General features: G+C 37.6%; 1 protein-coding gene and 1 long non-coding RNA gene across 2 annotated transcripts in view; one reads left to right on the top strand and one right to left on the bottom strand.

Annotated features, from left to right (window-relative positions):
- The window catches only part of LOC149822109 (28 kDa ribonucleoprotein, chloroplastic-like), a 29572-nt gene extending 24500 nt beyond the window's left edge, over positions 1-5072 (bottom strand). Inside the window, exons 1-3 of the mRNA XM_089980943.1 lie at positions 4619-5072; positions 4378-4476; positions 3829-4110 (exon numbers count right to left, since the gene is read on the bottom strand). Coding sequence (XP_089837069.1) covers positions 3829-4110; positions 4378-4476; positions 4619-5005 — 768 coding nt within the window. The 5' untranslated portion in view covers positions 5006-5072. The remainder of the gene's footprint in view (positions 1-3828; positions 4111-4377; positions 4477-4618) is intronic.
- A 3962-nt stretch (positions 5073-9034) lies between these two features.
- On the top strand, positions 9035-16545 carry LOC149822108 (uncharacterized). Its single transcript, XR_016426007.1, has 2 exons — positions 9035-9073; positions 16304-16545. It is a non-coding gene; the product is annotated as an uncharacterized LOC149822108 (long non-coding RNA).
- Positions 16546-24745: the final 8200 nt, after the last annotated feature.

The following is a 24745-nucleotide window of genomic DNA, read 5'->3' as shown; positions in this document are numbered from 1 at the left end:
CATCCTGTTTTGGTTTTGGCCTTTGAGAGTTTCTCTCGGTCACTGGCCGCTCCTTTGGGATTTCAGTCTCAGTTAGAATGTTCGGGTTAATAAAATACCCTTGAATAATATATCCCCGAGCGTTCTCTTCTGTGATGGTTGCCTTGGCCCGTGTGTACCCGCGGGATAAGATAATATAAACACTATTTAGAACAGTTAGGTATCACAGTGAGTAGAGTTATTAAAGGGACATTTGCATATTCTTTCAGCATGCTTTATATTTTGAAATTGTAATGAACTGAAATCTTGAAATGGGTAAATATGAGATGATTGAACTATTACATGAAGGTTATGCATGTTATTGTTATGGTTGTTGCATAACTTACCTCACTTATTAATATTGCATACCATGTTCTACCTGCTCATGTATATGACTGTTGATTTCTGTTGTTGCTTTACGTGCTATTGTATATACTAAAAAAATTTACACTTGACACCCACATCACATACTAGACTCATGATGTACCTGCATTAAGAGTTACAGTCTTCCTACTTAGACGTGGTAGTCTAATTCCAATCAATTTACTATTTTTCAGGTAAAGAATAGGGTTTATGAGCGGCTGCGGGATGAGGCATCGGAGATTTTTGGATTTATTGTTCCAGGGATCGCTTGAGTTTATTGTAAATTTTAACCATTCATATCATTTAAAACTCTGATGATTTTCATTAATATTGAAATGAAATAAATGTCTTGGGTTTCTCTCCACCGTAATGTCTCGAAATGCTTAACCTTATTTTATTTCTTGTTTCCGCTGTTATAAAAAAAAATCTTCAAAATTTGGGTTAAAATTTCGGAGCGTTACAGGATCCCTCACTTATCTATCCATCACACGTCCAGATATAGCTCATGCGGTTCATGCAGCAAGCGAGTTTCAGCATGCACCTACTTCGGTTTATATGGCAGCCGTAATGAGAATTGTGTGATACATCAAAAATACCATCTCTAAGGGACTCTTCTTATCCTCTTTCTCATCTCTTGAATTAACTGCTTTTATTGATGCTGATTGGGGAGGAAATCCCAATGATCGTATCTCAATTACGGGTCTTTGCATTTTTTTAGGTGAATCTCTCATTTCGTAGAGATGCAAGCAGCAGCAGAAGGTATCACTATCATCCACTGAAGCTGAATATCGGGCCATGACAATGACAATTATGGAAATCGTATGGCTTAGAAGTCTCCTTGGTGACATGGGCGTCCTCATTTCCACTCCCACCAAGCTCTGTTGTGATAACAAAAGTGCGATATACATTGCAAGCAATCATACTTTTCATGAGCGGACAAAGCATATCGAAATGGATTGCCATTATGTTCGAGACGAATACCTCAGAGGAACTATCACATTACCATATGTTACTTCAGAATATCAACTGGCTGACTTCTTCACCAAGGCGCTCCCAACTCCACGACTTATGTTTCTTCTTAGCGAACTTTTGGTCTTCTCCCCGTAAAGTTTGAGGGGACGTGTTAAATTATGTATATATTAATATATATATATACATATACTTATATATATATATATATATATACATTCGTATATATATAAGTATATATATACATATATATACATAATTTATTTTTCTTTTTTTTTACAACCAAAAACCTGATAGGGGTGTTTTGGTAATTTACCATGTATTTTTCTCCTTTTTGTATTTTTCCTTTTTCTTTCTTTTTCCTTTTTTTCTTTTCCTTTTTTATTTTTTTTTTCTTCTTTTTGTAGGACCATAGGGGGGCCCACCCATCTAGTCGTTGGGGCCCCAACGATCATATTTATGACCGTTGGGGCTCCCAACGAATAGAAGGGAGCCCCCCTTTATGGTCTTCTTTTTAGCCCTCCTCTATAAATAGAGGAGGCTCTCACTTGTAATTGCATGGGGTTTTCACCCTTCTCTTTCCTTCTTCAATAATATTCAACTTATGACTTTAAGTCATTTTCTACTTTTGTGAGTTTTGTGTGTACACCTTTAGTGTTTGTGTTCTTGGCTCTTGTGGTCACTCTTAAAGAGTGTCTTTGCTCCAGTGGTGCTTCCGCCTCCTTTCATTACATACTGCTGATAATTTGGCTCATCGTTACTGTTCCATCAGGTGTGGAGTTACTAACTGTGACCACCAAAGTTTCTCAACTCTTAGAAAGGGAACTAAGGAGCAACAAGGCTTGCAACTCATCATTCATCATCAAAAGTGATTTTCATTGTAGCCAACTAATTTACAATGCTTTTGATATCATTTAGATGCTCTGCAATAGAGCTGCCCTCTTTATATTTGAGGTTCACAAGCTTTCAAAATAGAAATGCCTTATTCACTGTCGTCTTTCTATCATAAAGACTTTCTAGTTTGGTCCAAAGACCATGTGCAGAAGTTTCTGTGGATACATGATGAAAAACACTATCATTGATCCATTATCGAATAAAACTGACAGTTTTTCTGTCTAGCTTTTTTCACTCATCATCTTTCATCTCTTCTGGTTTGCCGCTATCACACTCTATAGGTCCATCCAAATCTTTACAAACTAAGAGGTCTTCCATTTTTGTTTTCAAGGTCATCCAGTTTGTGCCATTCAAATTAATCATACGACTGACGTTGTTCTACATGACTTCACACACAAATATAACGAACCGAGACTAGAGGAACCAAGGCTTTGATACCAGATGTTGGAAAAAACTGGCTTTCCCACAAGTCTGAATCGATGGAGACAATACAACGATGACAGTGGAAGAAAGGTAAACCAACAGCGAAAACAAAAACAACACACAAATTTATGTGGTTCCCTCTCAAACTGAGGTACGTCCACGGTGACCAATAGGTCAGCACCTTCCACTATTTTCAAACAGAGATTACAAAGTGACCAAAAAGCATAATCCTTACAAACACATACGGTGTAACGAAAATAAACAAAGATGATATACCTCACTGAAGAACCAAGAACGAATGTTCTGAAGATTCAGCCTCATGAAGTTGTCCTGAAAGAAGTGTAGCAGCACTTCTTGCTTTGTTCTCTTCACACCCTTTCAGTGCCCTAAAAGTGTTTCTTACACTTTCTTCCTGCTTTTTTCAGTTCTCTCTTTCTCTCTCTCATCTATCCCTTAAATAGAGGACGAGACACGTATTTAATGCGGAAGACTAAACGTCTTACACAACTTACAATGCGCCTGAATTGCCTTATCACAAATCGTTATCCAGCGAGTACTACAAATCGTTATCCAACGAGTACTGAAACAAATCGCTATTCAGCAAATACTACAAATCGCTATCCAGCGAGTACTGAAACAAATCGCTATCCAGCGAATACTGAAACAAATCGCTATCCAGCGAATATTGCAAATCGCTATCCAGTGAATACTGAAACAAATCGCTATGCAACTTAAAGCACTAACCACAAATCGTTATCGACAAATCGTTGATCCTCAAAACTCTGAACAGTTGAATCGTCATTCAGCTGTGAGGACTTCTACAAATCGTTATCCAGTGAATACTCCAAATCGTCCTCGAGAAGATCAAGCATCGTGCTTGAAAATTCTGCCGCAATAATGAATATGCATCAAACTACTGATGATGTCATAAATGATCAGTTATCAGACAATCCATTTCCAAGATAGATGGGTCTCCATAAGGAGGGAAACCCAACACAACTTACACTAATTGACACTGCAACCAGCGCATGAATAATGGAAACAAAGAAAGATATTTCTCCAACACACTTCAAATACATTCATTTGTGACAGACTGTGCATGGAACTAACTCAAAAGCTTATCATAGCAACATGCAAGCAGAAAAGGACGACGTGAACTACCTTCCCATCTAGCGCAAGAACAGCAGCCTCTGCTTCTTCCTCCATAGCATATGAAACAAAACCATATCCAGCAGATTTCCCAGATAGACTATCGAAAACTACTCGTGCAGAAACAGGATTGCTGTCGGCCATGAAGAACTCTCGTAGATGACTAGATCTCACTTTCCAAGCTAAATTCGAAGCGTAAATCGTGTGCCGTGTTTCAACAACAACAGGTTTTACAGGAGATGGCTTCTTCGCAGTCTTTGCATATGAAACTCTAATAATCCGTCCCCCCATTTCCTACATTATCAACAAAAAGACGAATTCAAGCGCACTGGCTTCATCAACACCACAATCACCACATTATGAAAAACAAAAAAAACAAATTCAACGACATTGATTTTCATACCAAACTACTTAACAACAATGAATGACATCATATCAATCCCGATTCAACCATACCAACAATCTAAACCTCATCTCCTAAATTGACAACTAACTGTATGAGCTTCAAGATAAAAACCCAATTCAGAGAAACACTCAAATTAGCAGGAAAAACAACATTACCAGCGAATCGAATTTCTCTATAGCGGCATAGGCCTCATCTGGGGAAGCCATGGTGATGAATGAGAAGCCTCTGCTCTTCCCATCCTTGTGCTTTATTAACTACGATAAGAAAGAGACCTAGTTCAACAAAGAGAAAGAAACGGGAAAAAAAACAAAAAAACAGCAATTCACATTCAAGTAGAGAAAACCAACAAAAATTAGAAGAAAAAGAAGAGAAAGAGCAAGTGGGTAGTGGCTGAACCTCCACTTTATTGACAGTGCCGCATTGCTCGAAGAGATTTTGGATGTCTGATGCCGTCAAACTAAGTGGGAGGTTCTCGGCATAAAGCCTCCTCCTAGTGCTCGGTGCGCTCTTCTGCTCTGCAGTTTGTGAGTCTCCATCTGCCGAGTCTTGTGGCCCATCTGTTGCGACTTCTGCTGCTTCTTGCACTGCGCAGAAGAGTTTGTAACGGAGGCTTCTTTTGATTGGGAGGTCCCTGAGATGAAGAAATGGTGATGAATGTGAAAGGTGGGGAGAAGTGCGAGAGCGAAGAGCAGATGGGTGTGTTGCAGAAAGTAGCACAGGGGCAGAGAGTAGTCTCTGTTGCAGGAGTGATATGGGGGAGCCCAACACGATGGTGGTGGCCATCCAAGAAGACGAAGGGAAGGAAAGAGAGAGAAGAGTGGCTTGTGGAGATTGGAGAGGGAGATTTATCCATTCATGATCAGGTCATGCTGAACATGACCTGTTTTGCTCATGCCAACATCTTGGCCATCCGTTTTGTATTTTGAAAAGCTAAAAAGTCAACAGAACAGTTATATGCTACGTGGCATTCATCCAAAATGCAAACAGACGGCCACGATGTTGGCATGAGAAAAAAAGCTCATGTTCAACATGACCTGATCTGCTTCCGTATTTGATGGCTTCTCGGGCATACGTTTCTGAAACGGTTCATTCCATTTAATGGGACCTTAACGGGTAGGACTTGATCTGGATCTCATTTGGTCCGGACTCGGATCCTTTTTAGAGGTGCTTATGCGGGTCCGATTCCAGTTCTAATTGGGCCTGTCTTGGGCAGGACCAATGCTATCAGTATAGTTGCGAATCCGCCGATTCGTATTGTATCGGCAAAAAGTTGATAGGAAACCATGCCTATTAGGCTTATTTTTAAATAATAATGAAAATTAATTAAATTGTTTTTTAATATTTTATCAGCTTTTAACATTTTTGTGACATGTATCATTTACTGCTTAAAAATTGGGCGATTCAGTTTGATTCTATTCAGAATCGGAAGCGGCTGATTCTCTGGATCGTTTTGAAACTCGATTCAGCACCGATACCGATTGTAACAACATTGGGCAGGACAGGTCTTGGTTTGGGTTTGGGTTTGGGTTTGGATTTGGTTATGAAGAACCAGGCCCAAGTGCATCTACTACTTAATTCTTGTAGATCGGAAACTACTTGGACCTACCATAGCAGGTCCAGACTCCAATATTATCAAGTGGGCATAGCCCTTAACAGGTGTACTTATAACTACCAAAAGTGTGTATTAACCAAAACGGGTCCAAATAAAAGATGATTACCAACATTTGAGGGAAAAAAATATCCAATGGCATATTTGAGTAAGTCTTTAACTATGGTGCCCACAAGGGCTATCCTGGTTAGGGGCGGCCTTGGTATTGCTAGGTGTGCACCCTATGGACCCATCTCTTACCAGGTCAGCAGCCTTGGATTTGATACATGTTCAACATAGTTTGTTTGCTAGAGATCGCACGTTTGATCATGATCTTTTAATATCAAAGTACTTTTTTTTAGAATTTTGTTGCATTGTCAACTATTGATTTTTGAATCCCTTATATGTGATGCCAAACGTACCTTATATTGTACTGAAAGTCTTGAAGTAAAGCATGGCCGTTATGTTGCTTCGCTTGCAAAATTGCAGTAAAAATTTTTGGGCATCCGTTGAATCATTGACAAAGAATGTGATTGGGCAAACTTTGAGGTTTAGCCATCATATTCCCCTTCTGTGTCATGTCCCCAAACATACTATCCCAATGGAGATATAAACAAAAATGCTGTATTCCCTATCCTTTTGGGAATCTCCACGTGGCAGTTCTTATCCTGCTTAATCTGGTTTGAATTGAAGGTTTTGAGCTTTTTTCTATCTTGATCAAAGTGTCACTTTCAAATCTAAGACCAAGCACTTTTTAATAGAAAGAGGGAAAGGCTAATTTCATAGGATCAGTAACAATTATCACCTTTTCCTCTATGTGATTGAGAAAGTTAAAAAGAACCAGATATGCTGCTGCAGCTTATTTATGAACTTTCTCAAGTTTCAATTGATACCAAACATACCCAAGTTTTGTTAGAACTTGAACACACGAAAGTGCAGAATTTTGGCGAGCTGAAGCGTACGCCATTACAATCCAAATCATCATAGAAGGTCCACACTTCTCAACCCTCTTAAACTGCAATAATTCTCTCATACTCAAAGAATTCGAATTCAGAATGATTCTGTACATGTTCCCATACTTCTACACTGCATTTATAAGCATGTAAGGGGTTTAAGTTTGTGACACATCCTTGGAAGAAATTCCTTCAGCTCCAAGAGACACATCTCTTTGCAATTCAAGCATATAATTGTATCTTAATATGTATTATCATCTTATAACTTAGATTAATTAGTTTTGTACTTTAATTATTATATGCTTGAACAGTTGCAACCATTGAGAGAGAGTGATTGTTGGGATGGCCTCCCAACAGTCAGCCATATTACCTTACATCTTTCACTTAGACATAAGGGATATCTTGTGTTTTTATGTTTGTTCTCAATTGAAACCTTGCATACATGCTTTCTAAGTAATATTTATTCACTCACCACTTTGACTCACATGCTTAGTGAAAACATCCTTAGTGACTGTCTTGGTTAGCGGATCAGTTACTATGTCACTTGAAGGAATATTGTATACTACTATTTCATTTTTCATAAGCATATCATGAACTACTTTTAGAGCTATTAGCTCTTGTTTGTTATCTTACACTACAAGAAAATTGTTAATTAGCGACGGAAATTAGCGACGGTTTTTGTCCGTCGCTAATTAGCGACAGATTAGCTAGAGATAGAATCTGTCGCTAATTCGCGACGGATTAGCGAGGAAACAAATTTTATCGCTAATCTGTCGCTACTTAGCGACGGATTAGCGACTAAATTTTTTGTCGCTACTTTTTATTACAAAAACACCATTTTAGCGATGGATTTAGAGAGGGAACTCTGTCGTCGCTAATTAGCAACGGATTAGCGACAGAATATATTCCGTCGCGGTTTTTGTATTTTGATTTAGCGACGGCTTAGCGACGGAATGTTTCCGTCGCTAAGTCGTCGCTAAATATCGCGTAAATCCCTAATCCCATCCCTTTTTTTCCTGTTTCGTTGTATTGCTCCCGCCCGCCGCCCTCTCCCTCCCGCCGCCCGTCGGCTCTCGCCACCGTCCGGCCGCCGCCGCCTCGCCAACGATCCTCGCTGCCGACCTCCCTGCTTGGCTAGCGGCTGCGCCAGGGACCCCGAGCACCGGCGACCCGCCGCCGACCTCTTCCTCCTCCCTGTTGTTCCTCCCTGTGGCTGCTGCCGGGAGGTGTTGTCTCCCCTTCGCCGGCGACTCGCAACCGGCGTCCTCAGCCGCCGACGACCGACGATCCTCCCCTTCGCCGGCGATTCGCTCCAGGTCTCCCCCTCTCTGCTGTCGACTGCGCCGGCCACCGGCGACCTCGCCAGCTGCAGCTCCCCGTGCTTTCCAGCAGGGGGGTCGACCCCCTGCGTTTCCGGCAGAGGTGGTCGACCCCCTGCCGGAAAGGCATGGGGGGTCGACCCCCTGCCGAAAACGCAGGGGGTCGACCCCCTGCCGAAAACGCAGGGGGTCGACCCCCCCTGCCGTAAAGGCACGGCAGGGGGTCAACCCCCCATGCCGGAACTGCCTTTCCGGCAGGGGGTTTAACCCCCTTCCCTGCCGGAAAGGCAGGTGGTTTAACTGGCTAGGTTGAGATTTAAAATTAAAAAAAAAAATTAATTATAAAAAAAAAATTCAAATCGAAATCAACTGGCTAGGTTGAGATTTAATCAACTGTGGTTAGTTAGAGTATTTCATAAATTTTTATCAATTTGTTAGTTTGTTCTAGTTAGAGTAGTTCATAATTTTTTATCAATTTGTTAGTTTGTTAATGTCTACTGGTAGTTAGTTTTACTTCAATTTGTTTTCTTGAAATCTGGTTAGTTAGAGTATTTCAATCTATTAGTCTTTTATAATTATATTTTTCTTAGATAGATTGGTATTTAATGTTCTCATAATCAGTTAGTTAGATTAGGGCTATTTGAATTCTTTATGATAGTGGTGGTTAAACGGAGTTCACATCTTTTCTAGTAAACTAATTGATTGATTTACTATTCCTTTGCTAAGTAGTTCAGATTAGAAATTGTCTATGACTTTATGTTAGTCGACTGGTTCAACATGTTATAGCTAGTTTGTTAAATTAGCATCTTCTGGTTAGATTTGGCTTAACATATATACTATTTTTCTTTTCTCTTCTTTCAATTAGTTAGAGTTGTTTTAATTTTTTTAGTTAGTGTTTCATCTTGTTTCATGATTAGTTAGTTTGTTACTTAATTTGTTTTGTTTTTGTGCAGATTTTTCAACGGAACCAACTCGTGCTCGGCCACCTGTGGTAAGTAAATGACAAAAACAATGCAAATCGGGTAAATACCCGTGGTGAGTAAGTGATGCAAACATATCACATGTTATTTAATTTATTGAATGCAGCACTTTATTGTTCACACACTCACTTAGTTGTTGATATCTAGGACTGCTTTGTTGGAGTTTGGAGATCATGCTGAGCATGATTTTAATGTAGAAATATGGAAGTGTTCTTATTTTTGGAGTACGGAGTCCATGCTAAGCATGGTAGTAGTTAGTGAGATATTGAAGTGTGTTTGCTGCAGGTACATGTTTGCCATTTATTTGATATGAATGATTATGATGTATTGCAATGTTTGATGTAATTGTATCCATGCTTGCATGTAGTTACTTTCAATTTGATTTTGACTTCTATGTGAAATTTTATAATAAAAGCATGCTTCAAATGATTGTATCATGTCATTAATAGTTTGCACATGAAAATATTAAGTTATCAATGCATGCATCAAAATTCTTGTTATTGTTTGACATAGTATATTGCATGATAAATTTGATATTTTCTTCATCGTAGCATTCTGATTGTTTTTTTCTTAATTCGTTAGGATACTATTCGTAACATCATACGACAGAATGACTGCAAACCGTGAATGGATGTACCGTAGGATAGTGGACAATGAGTTATCGCATGAATATATGGATGGTGTCGATAGTTTTATTGAATTTGCAACGGCGAGTGTCAGTACGGTAGATCCCACAGGTCGGATTAGGTGTCCCTGCAAGATTTGTAAGAATAATCGATTTGTAGAACCTCATGGCGTTAGACATCACCTATACAGGAAGGGTTTTGTGAGTGATTATCAGAACTGGACGTTTCATGGAGAAGAATTTAGAAACGATTTTGATGCACGGGTGAATGTGGTGCACGATAATCCATATACGAATTTGATATTTGATGCTGCAGGAACAGAACTGGGTTCTGCTATGAGTTCTAGTGATGTAAGAACTGCCGTAGATGAAGAATCACCAAACGATGCAGCTAGTAGATTTTATGATTTACTTAAAGATGCTGATGAGCCACTTTGGAACGGTTGTGAGAGTCACACTATCTTGTCTGCAGTTCTTCAACTAATGAATTTGAAGTCCGAGTATAATTTGAGTCAATCATGTTTTGACCGTTTGTGCATGATTGTGAAGAGTATGTTGCCTAAAGATGAGAAATTGCCACAAAATTTCTATCGTGCGAAAGTTATGGTCAACGCTCTAGGTATGGGTTACAAAAAGATTGATGCTTGTCCAAATCACTACATGTTGTATTTCAAGGAGCAGGAAAACGACATATCATGCCCGTCATGTGGGCATCCTCGGTTCAAGCCAAAGACAAGAGGCAATGGTAGCACGAGATCAAAGGAAGTTTCATACAAGTCGCTCCGCTACTTTCCTATCACTCCTAGATTGCAGCGATTGTATATGTCTTCAAAGACAGCTAAACACATGAGATGGCATGCAAATAAAGTTCGACACGATGAAAACAAGATCACGCATCCTGTTGACGTTGAAGCTTGGAAGCACTTTGATCGTACTCATCAGAACTTCGCAATGGAAGTGCGAAATGTTAGACTCGGTCTATGTACAGATGGATTTAATCCATTTGGGGGTAGATCAACTCCATACTCATGCTGGCCAGTATTTGTAACTCCATACAACCTTCCACCAAGCTTGTGTATGAAACGTCCAAATCTTTTCTTGTCTCTGTTGATCCCTGGTCCGACCTCACCTGGCCAAAATCTTGATGTATATCTAAGGCCATTGATTGATGAATTAAAAGTACTGTGGGATGACGGTGTTACCACGTATGATGCCTACAAAAAACAAAATTTCAACATGAAGGCCGTTGTTCTATGGACAATCAGTGACTTCCCTGCATATGGTATGTTATCTGGTTGGAGCACACATGGGAGGTTGGCTGTTCCGTACTGCATGGAGGATTCCAAAGCTTTTAGATTGAGGCATGGAAGGAAGCCTTGCTGGTTTGATTGCCATCGTCGATTTCTACCCAGCGATCATCCGTTCCGACGTCAAAAGAATGCATTTACAGCAGGCACAACTGAAATGGAAGGTCCATCCTCAAGATTGTCTGGCATAGAGATTTTAAGAAGATTGCGATACTTTCCAGATGTATTAACAGATGCCCGCAGTCCTACACCCTTCCGTGGATTTGGGAAGGAACACAATTGGACGAAAAAATCTATTTTTTGGGAACTACCGTATTGGCCGACCCTATTGATACGACATAATTTGGATGTGATGCATGTAGAGAAAAATGTGTTTGATAATGTGTTCAATACAGTAATGAATATTAAAGGAAAAACGAAGGATAATCCGAAGGCCCGTATGGATTTAAAATTAATATGTAAAAGACCAGAATTGGAACTCAAAGAGTATAATGGCAAAGTACTGAAACCAAAGGCGAAGTACGTGCTCGGACCTGATCAAATAAAACATGTATGTCAATGGTTGAGACAACTGAGATTTCCAGATGGATATGTCTCTAACATTGCTCGGGCTTTGAAGATTGACGATGGACAGTTATATGGGTTGAAGAGCCATGATTGTCATATCTTTATGCAACGATTGATACCCCTAGCATTCCATGATATGTTAGACAAACCTATATGGGGGTATTGTCTGAGTTGAGCGGATTTTTCAGAACATTGTGCGCATCGAAGGTCATTGTATCAGATGTAAAGAATCTCGAGGACTCTGTCATCACCACTGTTTGTCTGTTAGAAAAGATATTTACGTCAGCATTTTTCGATGTTATGGAACATTTGATCATACATTTGCCATATGAACTAAGGGTTGGTGGCCCTGTGCAATATCGATGGATGTACCCATTTGAAAGGTATATGTTTTTTTATATTTGTCTCTTTAATGACAGATATTTAAAATTTGAAATGTATATTCTTGTCAGATGCATGTTCGACCTAAAAAAAAAGGTTCGTAATAAAGCAAGAGTAGAAGGCTCTATTTGTGAGGCGTACACTTTAGAAGAGATTTCAAATTTCTCATCTATGTACTTCGAACCTCATATTTCAACACGTTACACATGCTCGCCCCGTAACGATGATGGAGAACAAGTAACTGTAGCTGACAAGCTGTCGATATTTCAACCACTTGGGCATGCATTTGGTAGTTGCCGATCAAGGCTATTGACAGATCGAGAGCAAGATGCAGCACACATCTATATTCTTTTTAATTGTTCAGCGATCGACCCATACATCGAGTAAGTATATGTATATGCAACTCAATTATAAATCCTTTTATGTTCTATATGTGGATACATGGCTCGGTAATATAAGTATTTATGGTTTGCAGACGATTTGATCTGGAGTTGTAAAGCAAAGTTTCACATCTCACTAATGCAGAAGTACAAAAAGAACGTGAAACTAAGTTTGTGGAGTGGTTGAAACAGTTGGTAAAGAAGCTAACATAAATTTTGTACTTATAAACAACACTAAGTTACTTAATTGATCGTGATCACAATAATTGTTTATGTTTGTGCGTAGGTTCGCCATGGTGATGTTAAAGATCAAGGAATATGTGATTTAGAAAATGGTCCGACCAAAGTTGTGCAATGCTACAACGGGTATATCGTAAATGGTTATCGATTCCATACAAAAGACTACGGTATAAACAAATCAACGATAAATAGTGTGCGTGTGTGTCAAGGGTAGCAGCTACGGTGAAAATGAACATGATTACTACGGTGTTATAGAGGAAATAATGGAGTTGACTTACTTAGGCATGATTAACAGGGTTACGGTATTCAAGTGTCATTGGTTTGATCCAACTGCAACAAGACTCGACAAAGCTTCAGGCATTGTGGAGGTGAATCATAAATCCAGGTTTGGAACATATGAACCATTCATATTAGTCTCGCAAGCTCAACAAGTTTATTATACTTCATATCCGAGTATAAAAAAGTCAGATAGAAATGAATGGTGGGCAGTTTGCAAGGTGAAATCCAAACTATACCCCGAGTATGATCAGTTACAGGAAGATGAGTTAGCTGAAGACAGTGATTACTATCAATCAGATGATGTCTGTGACTTCGCTTATGGTCACGATGTTGCGCATGATATGCATGTCATATCTCCATTGGCTGATGAAACATTCATAGAGGAATGTGATCCAAATGATGTACCAAGTGGATGAGCAAACAATGAAGAAGAAGAAGAAGAAGAAGAAGAAAGTCAAACTAGTGACGAGGAAGAATTCTCAAGCTAGTGAGCAAAATCTTATACTACAAACCTCTATTTAAATGCATTGTAATACTTGATGTGAGTTGTATTGCAATACTTGGTGTGAATGATTAAAAATTTTATTTCAATGTATTGTAATACTTGATACGAATGATTCGAATGCATTGTAATACTTGATGTGAATGATTTCAATTATCTGAATGTATTATAATTTATGCAATTAACGAATGATTTGAATTAGTGCAATACTTGATGTCAATGATTTGAATTATTTGAATGCATTGCAATGCTTGATGTGAATGACTTGAATGCATTGTAATACTTGATGTGAATTATTTGAATGTATTGTATGACATATGTTATTTGTTAGAATATGGTTCGTGGAGGTTATAGTGGTCGCTCATCCAGTAATAGCCAGGCTCAACCTTCATCTTCACGGGCTCCTGTGATAGGTATATCATATAACTAATTAGATGCTTGATTAGTTCAAATGCACATTCTGAGAACTTGGTGTGTATTTTTTTACAGATGATGTTGCGCCTGTACACGACCCACCTACACCAGTTGATCGCACAAGTCAACAACCAACACAGGAAACAGGGTCTTCTCAGGCTGGCACAAGAAGACTCATTCGAATAGTGTATATCGATAATCGACCGTAAGTATTTTGTTTTCAATTATTGCATATCTTTTAAATATTTTATATTGATATTTACTGTGTAACAATTCATGTGCAGCACGAGGTTTGAGCCACAAGAAGTAGTACGAGAGATTAGGAATTCACTTCTTCAACATTTACCAGGACCAGTTGCTCAATGGAAAGAGTACCCAAAGGAGGTGTTAGACAGATTGTGGTCCTCATTCATGGTATACAGTTGTTCCTCATAGTTAATGTGTTTCATATTTAAGTTATTTAAGCAATGTCTACTAACTTTCTGAAAATATTTGTAGGCTTCGAATCGCTTTGCAACTACGGTGGAAGAAAATGATGCAAGGAAGGTGTGGCAGAAGGTGGCTGCCAATCGATTTGCAGACATGCTGCACACTATGAAGACTGCAGCAAAAAAAGCATCTGGCGTAGTAGATGATCCATTACTGTGGAAGGGTCATGGTCCTATTACTATCAGGAGAGATTACTGGGATGAAATGTGCGATATGTGGGCGGGAGATGTATTTAAAAATCGCTCTGCGAAGGCTTCACAAAATCGATCGAAGATGTTCGAAGCCCATCTACACACAGGTGGATCTAAGACATTTGGGAGCCACCTAAAGAAAATGGTAACTCATCAATATATAATATTAATTTTATAAGTATTGTTGCAAATTTGTGTACTAAATCTTTTGTCATTTAACTTCGCAGGAAGCAGAAAAAGGAGGCAGTGTACCATATAAGGATGTGTTTGTAGAAACACATAAACGGAAGACCACGGGAGTCTTCGTATCAGAGAAGGCGAGAACGACAACGGTATGTATTAATTCTATTAATAATCATTACAATATATATGCAAGTCATCATAATGTTATCATTAATTATTAATGAATACTTTAAACATTATTTTGTAGGAGGCATATGAGCAATAGATGGTAGAGCGATATGGCGAAGACGCTACTCAGCATCCATTATTTGATCCTACAGCATGGGTGACTGCAGCAGGTGAACCCAAAAAAGGTCGCGTGTTCGGGTTTGGGAGTAATATGAACACTTCACCAGTTATTGGTTCTTCCAGTTACGGCTCACCGACTTCTTGCGCCGACATAAGCTCCAAGCAGCCGACTATTCTTTCCGGTGATGATGTACGCGAGATCATTAATGAATCACTGAATAACTACTTCCAATACACTGTCGCCCCCTTTCTCCGAAATGGGATAGGGGATCTTCGATTCCAGGTCCCTCTCAGGTATAATCACATATATAGTTTTTTTGACTGTCTTAAAGCACATCTGAGCATGGTAGAATCACATATAGAGTTTTTCTAGATGCCTTAGAACACATATGAACATGCTATAATCACATATTCAATTTTTTTACTGCCTTAGCACACATATGAGCATGATAGAATCACATATAAAGTTGCTTTGCCTGCCTTAGAGCACATATGAGCATGCTATATTCACATATTCAATTTTTTTACTGCCTTAGCACACATACGAGCATGATCGAATCACATATATAGTTTTTTGCCTGCCTTAAAGCACATCTGAGCATGGTAGAATCACATATAGAGTTTTTTTATATGCCTTAGAACACATATGAACATGCTATAATCACATATTCAATTTTTTGACTGTCTTAGCACACATATGAGCATGATAGAATCACATATATATATATATATATATATATATATATATATTTAACTTTTTGTCTATCTTAGAGCACATATGAGCATGATAGAATCACATATAAAGTTTTTTTGATTGCATTAGAACACATAAGCATGCTATAATCACATATTCAGTTTTTTTACTGCCTAAGAACACATATGAGCATATTATAATCACATATTCTGTTTTTTGACTGCCTTAGCACACATATGAGCATGCTATAATAACATATAGAGTTTTTTAACTGCCTTAGAACACATATGAACATGTTATATATCATTTATGATAGAATCACATATAAAATTTTTGGCTTTGCCTGCCTTAGAGCACATATGAGCATGCTATATTCACATATTCAATTTTTTGACTGCCTTAGCACACATACGAGCATGATCGAATCACATATATAGTTTTTTGCCTGCCTTAAAGCACATCTGAGCATGGTAGAATCACATATAGAGTTTTTTTATATGCCTTAGAACACATATGAACATGCTATAATCACATATTCAATTTTTTGACTGCCTTAGCACACATATGAGCATGATAGAATCACATATAGAGTTTTTTTATTGCCTTAGATCACACATGAGCACATGATAGAATCACATATAGTGTGTAATTTATTTCATTATATTTTGTTTATCAATACTGACTGTTCTTTTCTTGTGTAGGCTGCTAGCGATAATCAGGGTAGTGGAGCTGAAGGGACAGATAAAGACAATGAACAAGAAGACGCACAAAATCTTGGCGATGATTAGAGGACTGTGTTGAAGAAGTTCTATTTTTTTTATTTTTCCTAATTGTAATTGTTGAATTGTAAATAATTAAACTTCTTAGTTTTAAGGTGGAACGATTAATTATTATAGATACTTGTTATATGATTTTTTTTGTGTGGTTTGTTTTTTATTTACAGGAAATATAAATTGTACATGAAATATAAATTGTACAGTTCTCGGTAATTAATTTTTAAATAATTTTTTTTTGATTTTTTTTCATTTTTGCGACGGATTAGCGACGGATGATTCCGTCGCTATTCATATTAATCTAGCGACGGCTTAGCGACGGAATTAAATCCGTCGCCACGCCGTGGTCGCCGTTTAGTACCGGCGGATTGGCGACGGAATATAGCGCTCGTTATTCCGTCGCAATTAGCGACGGACTTGGCGACAGAATTATTCCGTCGCCAGTTAGCGTCGAAATATTCGCGACGTAAGCATATTGTCGCCGCGTTGTCGCTAATCCGTCGCTAACATGGTTAGCGACGGATTAGCGACGGAATGTGGTCGTCGCTAATCTACTGCTTTGTTGTAGTGTTATAGTAGCTTTATTGTCACAATAAAGTTGAACTGGATCTTTTAAAATATCCAATTTCAACTCATTTAGGAAGCGATTTATCCACACATTAAAAGTGGTTGTCATGTTACAGGCAATATACTCAGCTTCCTAGGTATGTTGTGTCACACACTCTTGTTTCTTGTATGACCATGCAATTGCCCCACCTCCTAACATAAATATATAATTAGAGGTGGATTTTGCTTCATCCCTATCACCAGCAAAGTCTGCATCTGAATAACCCACAAGCTTTAGACTATATGACTAATAGAATAGCTTGAGTTTCTTAGTTTCTTTTAGATATCGAAAAATATTTTTCACTGTTTCTCAATAAAAGAGCTCAGGATTTCTTTGATATCTACTTACTAGACTTACAACAAAACTTAAATCAGGTCTAGTGCAAAGCATTGCATACATCGGGCTTCCAATTGCCTGAGCATAGGGAACATTCAACTTTTCTTATCCATTTTTTGGACAGTCATTCATACTTAGTTTTAGACTTTTTACTACATGAGTACCATTTGCCTTGGTACTTCACATTCTAAATTTCTTTAGATGTGGTCAAGATATTTTTATTGACTTAGACATAGCAACCTTGATTTTTTATTTCTTTGTATTTTAATTTCAAGGATATATGAATCTTCAGCCATATCCTTCATTTCAAATCAAGAACTTAACCATGATTTAGTCATATTTATCATGTTTATGTAATTTTCTATAATTAATATGTCATCAACATAGAGAGATAACACAGTAAACTTACTCTCACTATTCTTGGCATATATACAGTGGTCCAGACTATTTGCCTCATAACGCAACTCGATTATAGCATTATGAAAAGTCAAATACCATTATCTTGGTAACTGCTTAAGTCTATATAAGGATTTATTCAACTAGTATACTTTATTCTCTTGACCTTCAATTTCAAAACCTTCTAGTTGCTGCATGAAAATAATTTCATTTAGTTCACCATTTAAGAAGGTCATTTTTACATCCATTTGATATAGGTCAAGATCAAAATAAGCTACCAATGCCAAAATAATACGAATAGATGCCAGTTTGGCTACAGGATTATAAGTTTTTTCATAATCAATCACTTCTCGTTGAGAATAGTCTTTTGCTACTAATCTTACCTTTAATTTATTAATAGATCTATCTACCTTGAGTTTTTTCTTGAGAACCCACTTACTACCAATTACCTTATATCCATTAGGCAATGTGGGTAGTTCTCAAACTCCATTCTTTTCTATGGAGTCCAACTCATCTTTCATTGTTTCCTTCTATAGTTCAGATTCATTGGAAGTAACTACATCTTCAAAACTTAAGTTGTCAAGAGTTTCATCCAAAGTCATAGAATAGTATAATTCCTCACTCACGAATGTATAATAATCATTCAAATAAGATAAAGGAGTTTTTGTTCTTTTTTGTTCAATTACTAGTTGTGAAATTTGTTCATTATTCACAATTGGATCGTTATGCTCTAACTCTTGAGTAGGTACTCTAGAATCATTTATGATATCTAGAAAGATACCATCATCTTCAGGATCAAAATTGCTTTCTTTGGTTTCTAAGAATTCTACCTCCCTACTCTATAAATCCTTTCTCAAGATTATATAGATGATATCCCTTTGACCCTTTTGGGTATTCCATGAAGATGCATTTGATAGTCTTGCTATCTAACTTGTCGCTCATCTGACTAGGAATTAACACATGAGCAGGTGACCCTCACTTTCGTAAATGACTAAAATATAGCTTCTTGTCAGTTCATAACTCATGAGGTGTAAGCTCTACAGCCTTAGAAGAAACCGTATTTAGAATATACATAGCATTGCATATTGCTTCTCTCCAAATTTTTTGAGAAAGATTTGCATGTGCCAACATAGACCTTATCATATCCATTAGAGTTTTATTTTTTCTTTTTGCCATACCATTTTTTTGAGGTGTATAAGGCATAGTTATATGATGAATTATGTTATTATCATTGCAAAAGGTCTTAAACTCATCTAAGATATATTCACCTCCTTTATCAAATCTAATAACTTGAATTTTCCTTCCCAATAATCCTTCAGCTTCATGTTTATATGCCTTTAACTTTTCTAGAGCTTCTGATTTCTTAAAGATTAGGTATATGTATACATACCTTAAGTAGTCATCTATTAATATGATGAAATATGATTTTTTTTCACGTGTTTCTATTGTTAATGGTCCACATATATCTCTATGTACTAAAACTAGTAAGTCGCATGCCCTACTACCCTTAAGAAAAGGTTGTCTAGTCATTTTACCTGATATGCATGGTTCACATCTTTCAAATTCTATATTTTTAAGAGAAAGTAATAATCTTGTAAGAATTATTCTTTTCATTTAATTGACATTTACATGTCCTAACCTTAAGTGCCATAAATATGCATCAACATTAATTGCACAATCAATATAACCAGAAACATTCATTGTGTTATTTATAGAAGAAGTTACATTTAAACGAAAGTGACCATAGTCAGCATCATAGTGACCCTTGAGCTTCATTTTTTTATTTTTCTCAATAGTAACCTTGTCACCCCGAAAACATATTTTGAAGCCCTTTTTAGCAAGGTCTCCTACTGCTAAAAGATTTCTTCTCATGGAAAGTACATAAAGTACATTTGTCACTAGAAGACTAGTCCCTTCTATTTGGAGCTTGTAGGTCCCTATCCCGACCACATCACTATAGGTGTTATTTCCCATATATGCCTTGTGATCTTAACGCTTCAACTCTTCATCTCCACAAGTCTTTCCTTTGACTTAGACACATGTCATGTCACTCCTAAATCAATCTACCATCCTGAGATATCACCATCTATGATCAATGATTCAGATACAATGCATATTATTTCACATTCTCTAGTTACTTGTTTTCCTGAATTCTCTTTCTTAGTTCTATTTGGGCAATTATTCTTGAAATGTCCAACTTTTTTGTAAGAAAAACATGCTCCCTTGGTTGCAGTCTTAGAGTTTTTGGTTTGCACTGGATGCTTCTTATTGAATTTATTCTTCTTAAATTTTTTGAAGAATGTGCCTTTAGGCTTGAACCTATGAGAGGTTGCTGGGAAGAATTCTTGGGTATTCATGATTTTTTTTTGTCTGTCTTTTGACATGTGCTCTTGCTCAAGAGCCAATTGCAAAGGGAGCTCAGTTAGAGAGAGACTTTTCTGGTTCAATCTCATGATAATTGACACAATCTTCCAAGTTGGAGGAAGGTTGTTTAGTATGGTGGAGATTTGCATTCGCCTAGGGATATCATTTTCAGATATGGCTAAGTCCTTAGCCATTACCTGATTTTGATTCACAAGATCGACTACATTGTCTGACTCTTTCATCATGTATGAGTTGTATTGTTCTAGAAGAAGTTAAATATAGGTTTCTGAAGTCATATCATACTTTTTTTTTACTTCTTTCATCATTTTCTTTGTGGTGTCAAAGTCTTCAAATACTCGGATGAGGTTATCTCACATGAATGTTAGAAGAATTACTCGAACAAGTTGATCATCCTCGATAAACTTATTATAAGTTTTCTTCTCTTCTTCACTAGATTTATCAGTTAACGAAGATTTCACATTATTCAATACATACAGAGTCTTGTTATGTGTTAGTAAATACTCCATCTTCCTCCTCCACATTCCAAAATTCGTCCCATTGAGTTTTTCAATTTTAGACAACTCAGCCATGAGTATTCAATTTGCCATTATCCTAATTATAAACAAATATTATGATTAATAAAACTATTTCAATTAATATTTATAAATGTAACTAGTTTTAATCATTCTAAACTAGTTTAACATGCAACAAGATACTTAAATATGCAAGAAATACATAAAAAGTGCTAAGTTTTTAAGCACTATTGCCAAAATATGTACTAGGTGGTTTTCGGAAACTTAGGATCACCTTTCTGTAATTTTAGAAAATAAAAATCAAAGGTTATGTGTAAACAAAAATCACAAAAGCCTGTTTCTACAACTTTTTGAGTTAAACAGAAAGTCCTGGCCCTCTTTTTATAATATCAAAAAAGATCAAAGGCATTTTTCTATAAAAATTCAATAAAACAGAACACTTTCTAAAATTTTTTGAGTTTATCAGAAAAGGAGAACCACTTTTCTGTAATTTTGGAAAAGTTAGAGTGTTGGTTTGTAAACCAGGACCTTAAACTGCAAATCTGAAATTTTTTGAGTTAAACAGAAAAGCTAAAATGCCTTTCTATAATTTCAGAAAAGATTGTAAGTCTGTTTCTGGAAAATCGACAGGCAGAGACTCTATCAGAGAATTTTCTAACAGACAAGTTTGTTTTTACAAATTTCAGAAATATAACCACTTTATAGAAATAATAGTAGGGTCTTTAAACAGAATTTCTAAAATTAAGTTGGACTTAAAATAAAAAACTTTCGATTATAATAAAATGAGAAATCGAAGAAGGGTCTCGGCCCTTCTTCTTCCTCAAGAAGCTTTTTTCTCAAAAAAATCGAAATCCCAAAATTTTCTTTTCTTTTCTCTGCGATTCGACCCCTTCACCCTTTTCGACGATGGAGTTTCTCTACCGATGGCCAACGATTTGAGTCCTTCACAAGACCTGCAACTATTGCTGCATTTTTTGGTAAAGAGTGGTGGCAGTGTTGTAACGCAGAGACGGAGAAGGAGGAGGAGCCCACCACTAGCGTTAGTTCTGGCAAATGTACAGAGATAATTCGTTAATTTTTTTTCAACAACCCAGCCCCCCCCCCCCACACACACACACACACACAAACACACACACACACACACCTTCGGTGGTGCAGTCGATCTCCGACGGAAGAGCTTTGGGAGGATGCTTCTCCGACTTAGCCAAAAATGAAGAGAAAAGAAAAAAAATGAAGGGGACGTTGATCAAGTTTCACCTTCTCAATGCGTTTTTGGGGTTTCCTCCACTAAACAGAAAAACTCAGCGAGGGAACGCTGGTAGAGGTCTCTCCAAATGGCCAGCGATGTGGTCCAACCACTACAAGTGTCGGACAATGCTTTAGAGAGTGTTTTTATGGGCCCATTTTATCTTTCATAAAATATTAAGATTTTTTGGCAACGAGAAAGGAAAAGATGGTGGTTTAAGCCACACTGTCATCGATTGTTGCCGCTGGTCAACTCTTATCCCTTAAAAAAATATTGAGAAGAACTTGTGTTTTCTTTTTTATTGTGTGCAGGGACCACCAGAAAAATTGTGGCCTATCTACCTTCTGCTCGCCTTTTCCTGGTGATTTACACCGTACGAGGGTCTACACGCAGGCCATGATTCGGCAGAATTTGATGACTACTCGTCGGTGTCCGGCATTGCACTTTTTAGTGTCTCTTGTTCGGATGATGGTTTCCGTCGAGGGACTCAACCACCTCTGGCTCTGACATGCTGATCTCCCGACACAGTCCTTCTATCTCTCTATCTATTTCTGGTGGCAGTCACCTTAGGGTGTTGTTCATCGAAACAAAAATAGGGTATAGTTGATTTTCTAAAAAACAATATATATCTTACTGACCTTTCTTTGCTAAATTACCCTTTTTGTTTATTTTGCTTTTGGATTCGATGTTTTTGGTGATGAACGAGACTGCAGCTGGGTGTTCGGGTCACCAACAGAAATGGATCCAAAGTGGCTCTAATACCAATGTTAGAACTTAAACACACAAAAGTGCAGAATTTTGGCAAGCTGAAGCATACGTTGTTACACTCGAAATCGCCAGAGAGGGTCCACACTTCTCAACCCTCTTATACTGCAGTAATTCTCTCACTCAAAGAATTTGAATTCAGAATGATTTTATGTATGTTCCTATACTCCTACACTGCATTTATAATCATGTAAGGGGTTCAAGTTTGGGACACATCCCTGAGAGAAATCCCTTCAGCCCCAAGAGAGACATTTCTTTCCAATTCAAGCATATAACTGTATCTTAATATGAATTATTATCTTGTAACTTAGTTTAATTAGTTTTGTACTTTAATTGTTATATGCTTCAATAGTTGCAATCATTGAGAGAGAGTGGTTGTTGGGATGGCCTCCCAAGAGTCATCTTATGGTCATATAACCTTACAAGTTTCATTTATTTTCTTAAGTGCTGACTTAATCTGATCACCCTACCTTTGGACATGTCACAATGATAAAAGGCTAAGCTTCACTGGATAATGATCGAGCACTTAATACATGCACTCCCTCCATTTTACTTTGTAAAGGGTTTCCAGATAAAGCCAAAAACATTAAACTTAGAAAGTAAAAGAATGAATCTAGCAATCTTATTACAACACAAAACCAAGTGTTTTAAACTTAAACGTTCGTATCCAAATTCTCTCAAGCTCAAATCCAGCCACTCTAAGATTCAACCAAGCCACTCTAAGCTCAACCAAGGTCGCTCAAGCTCAACCAAGCCACTCTAAGATTCAAAGCCGCCCAATTAGAATCCATTTCATGAAGCGAACACAAGTCGACCGGATCTACCAAGCCAAGATTTAGTCGCCCTAACCCAATCCACCTTGCAAGGGCATTCTTGGTATTAATGACAATTCATAGCTCTCCCTTAGAGAGCGCCCAACCCTCTTGAATGTGGCCTAGATGGATATGTGATGGTGTTTAAGAAGGCCCTTAGGTGTTACCTAAGTTGGAAAGTGGATTTAACCAAGTTTACAATTAGCCTATCTTTGGTTTATCTAATTTTAGGCTTTTACTTGAATTAAAATTAAGTGTTATCTAGTTTTAGGTATTAGCTAAATAGGTTGTATCTCTTTTTTGCAATTCTCTTTAATTTTCATTTTGTGAGTTGTGTTGGCTTAACCTATATAAAGGCTCAACCCATTGTTATTGGGAGCATGAAGAAAATATTGAAATTGAGCTAAGCTCTCCCTCTCAAATTCTTCTCTCTCTCTCTCTCTCTATATATATATATATATATATAATATATATATATATATGGGTGTGACCCTCTCTTCTCTTCCCTTGGCCCCTAGGCCTCGTCTATATCGGGTCCCTCTCTTGACCCTCTTGTGAGTCCTTTCCCTTGACTTACCTCTCTTACTTTATCTACTATCTTAGGTTCTTTAAGGCTTGAAGACCATACTCATGGTAGGACTTAGGCTGCTGCTCAAGTTTGAGTGTAAGCTAAGGTAGTGATTCCAACGATTTGGTGGCTTGGCTCTCTTGACCAGATCCAACCTGGGTGGAACCAACCCATTCCAACCATGCAGACCTTTAGTAGACTATCCCATGTAGGTCTACTTGAGTTATGTAAGTTGAACCACTCCTTGCCTTAGCCCCAAACCAAAATTTAGAGACCCCATACCCAAATTTGGCGCACTTATATTTAGTTTTGGATTATTTTATAAACTACAAAATCTAACCTGACTTCTCTGAAGTGCATCTCTCTAACCCAACCTCCATTGAACCTCAAATTTTAACCATAAAGGCTTGTGCAAGGAGTGACACTCAGAGGATTTGAACCTAGAATGTTTGCCTAGCGACCTAGGCCCCATCCCACTATGCCAAACCATTTGGGGCTCCATTCTCCAAGGTTTGCAAAACATTTTCAAGGATTCTAAAATTAAAACAGTTGGTTCTACTTTCATTTGATATTGTCCCAAGAACTAAAAAACAAGTTCATTTTTTTTCCTTTTTGTTGCTAACCTTCAAGGTGTTTGCAACTAGACAATTTTATAGGTAACATAAGAAAGGCAAATGGTACTCGAGACAAGAGAATGATCTATGTTGGCATGAGTTTGATTACTGATGTTAACATTTTAACAA

Source organism: Nuphar pumila, chromosome 11 (assembly GCF_984573655.1).
Source record: "Nuphar pumila chromosome 11, dmNupPumi1.hap1.1, whole genome shotgun sequence".
In the NCBI taxonomy this organism is placed as follows: domain Eukaryota; kingdom Viridiplantae; phylum Streptophyta; class Magnoliopsida; order Nymphaeales; family Nymphaeaceae; genus Nuphar; species Nuphar pumila.
Note: the sequence above shows the minus strand (reverse complement) of the source record. Positions and strands in the feature narration are given on the sequence as shown.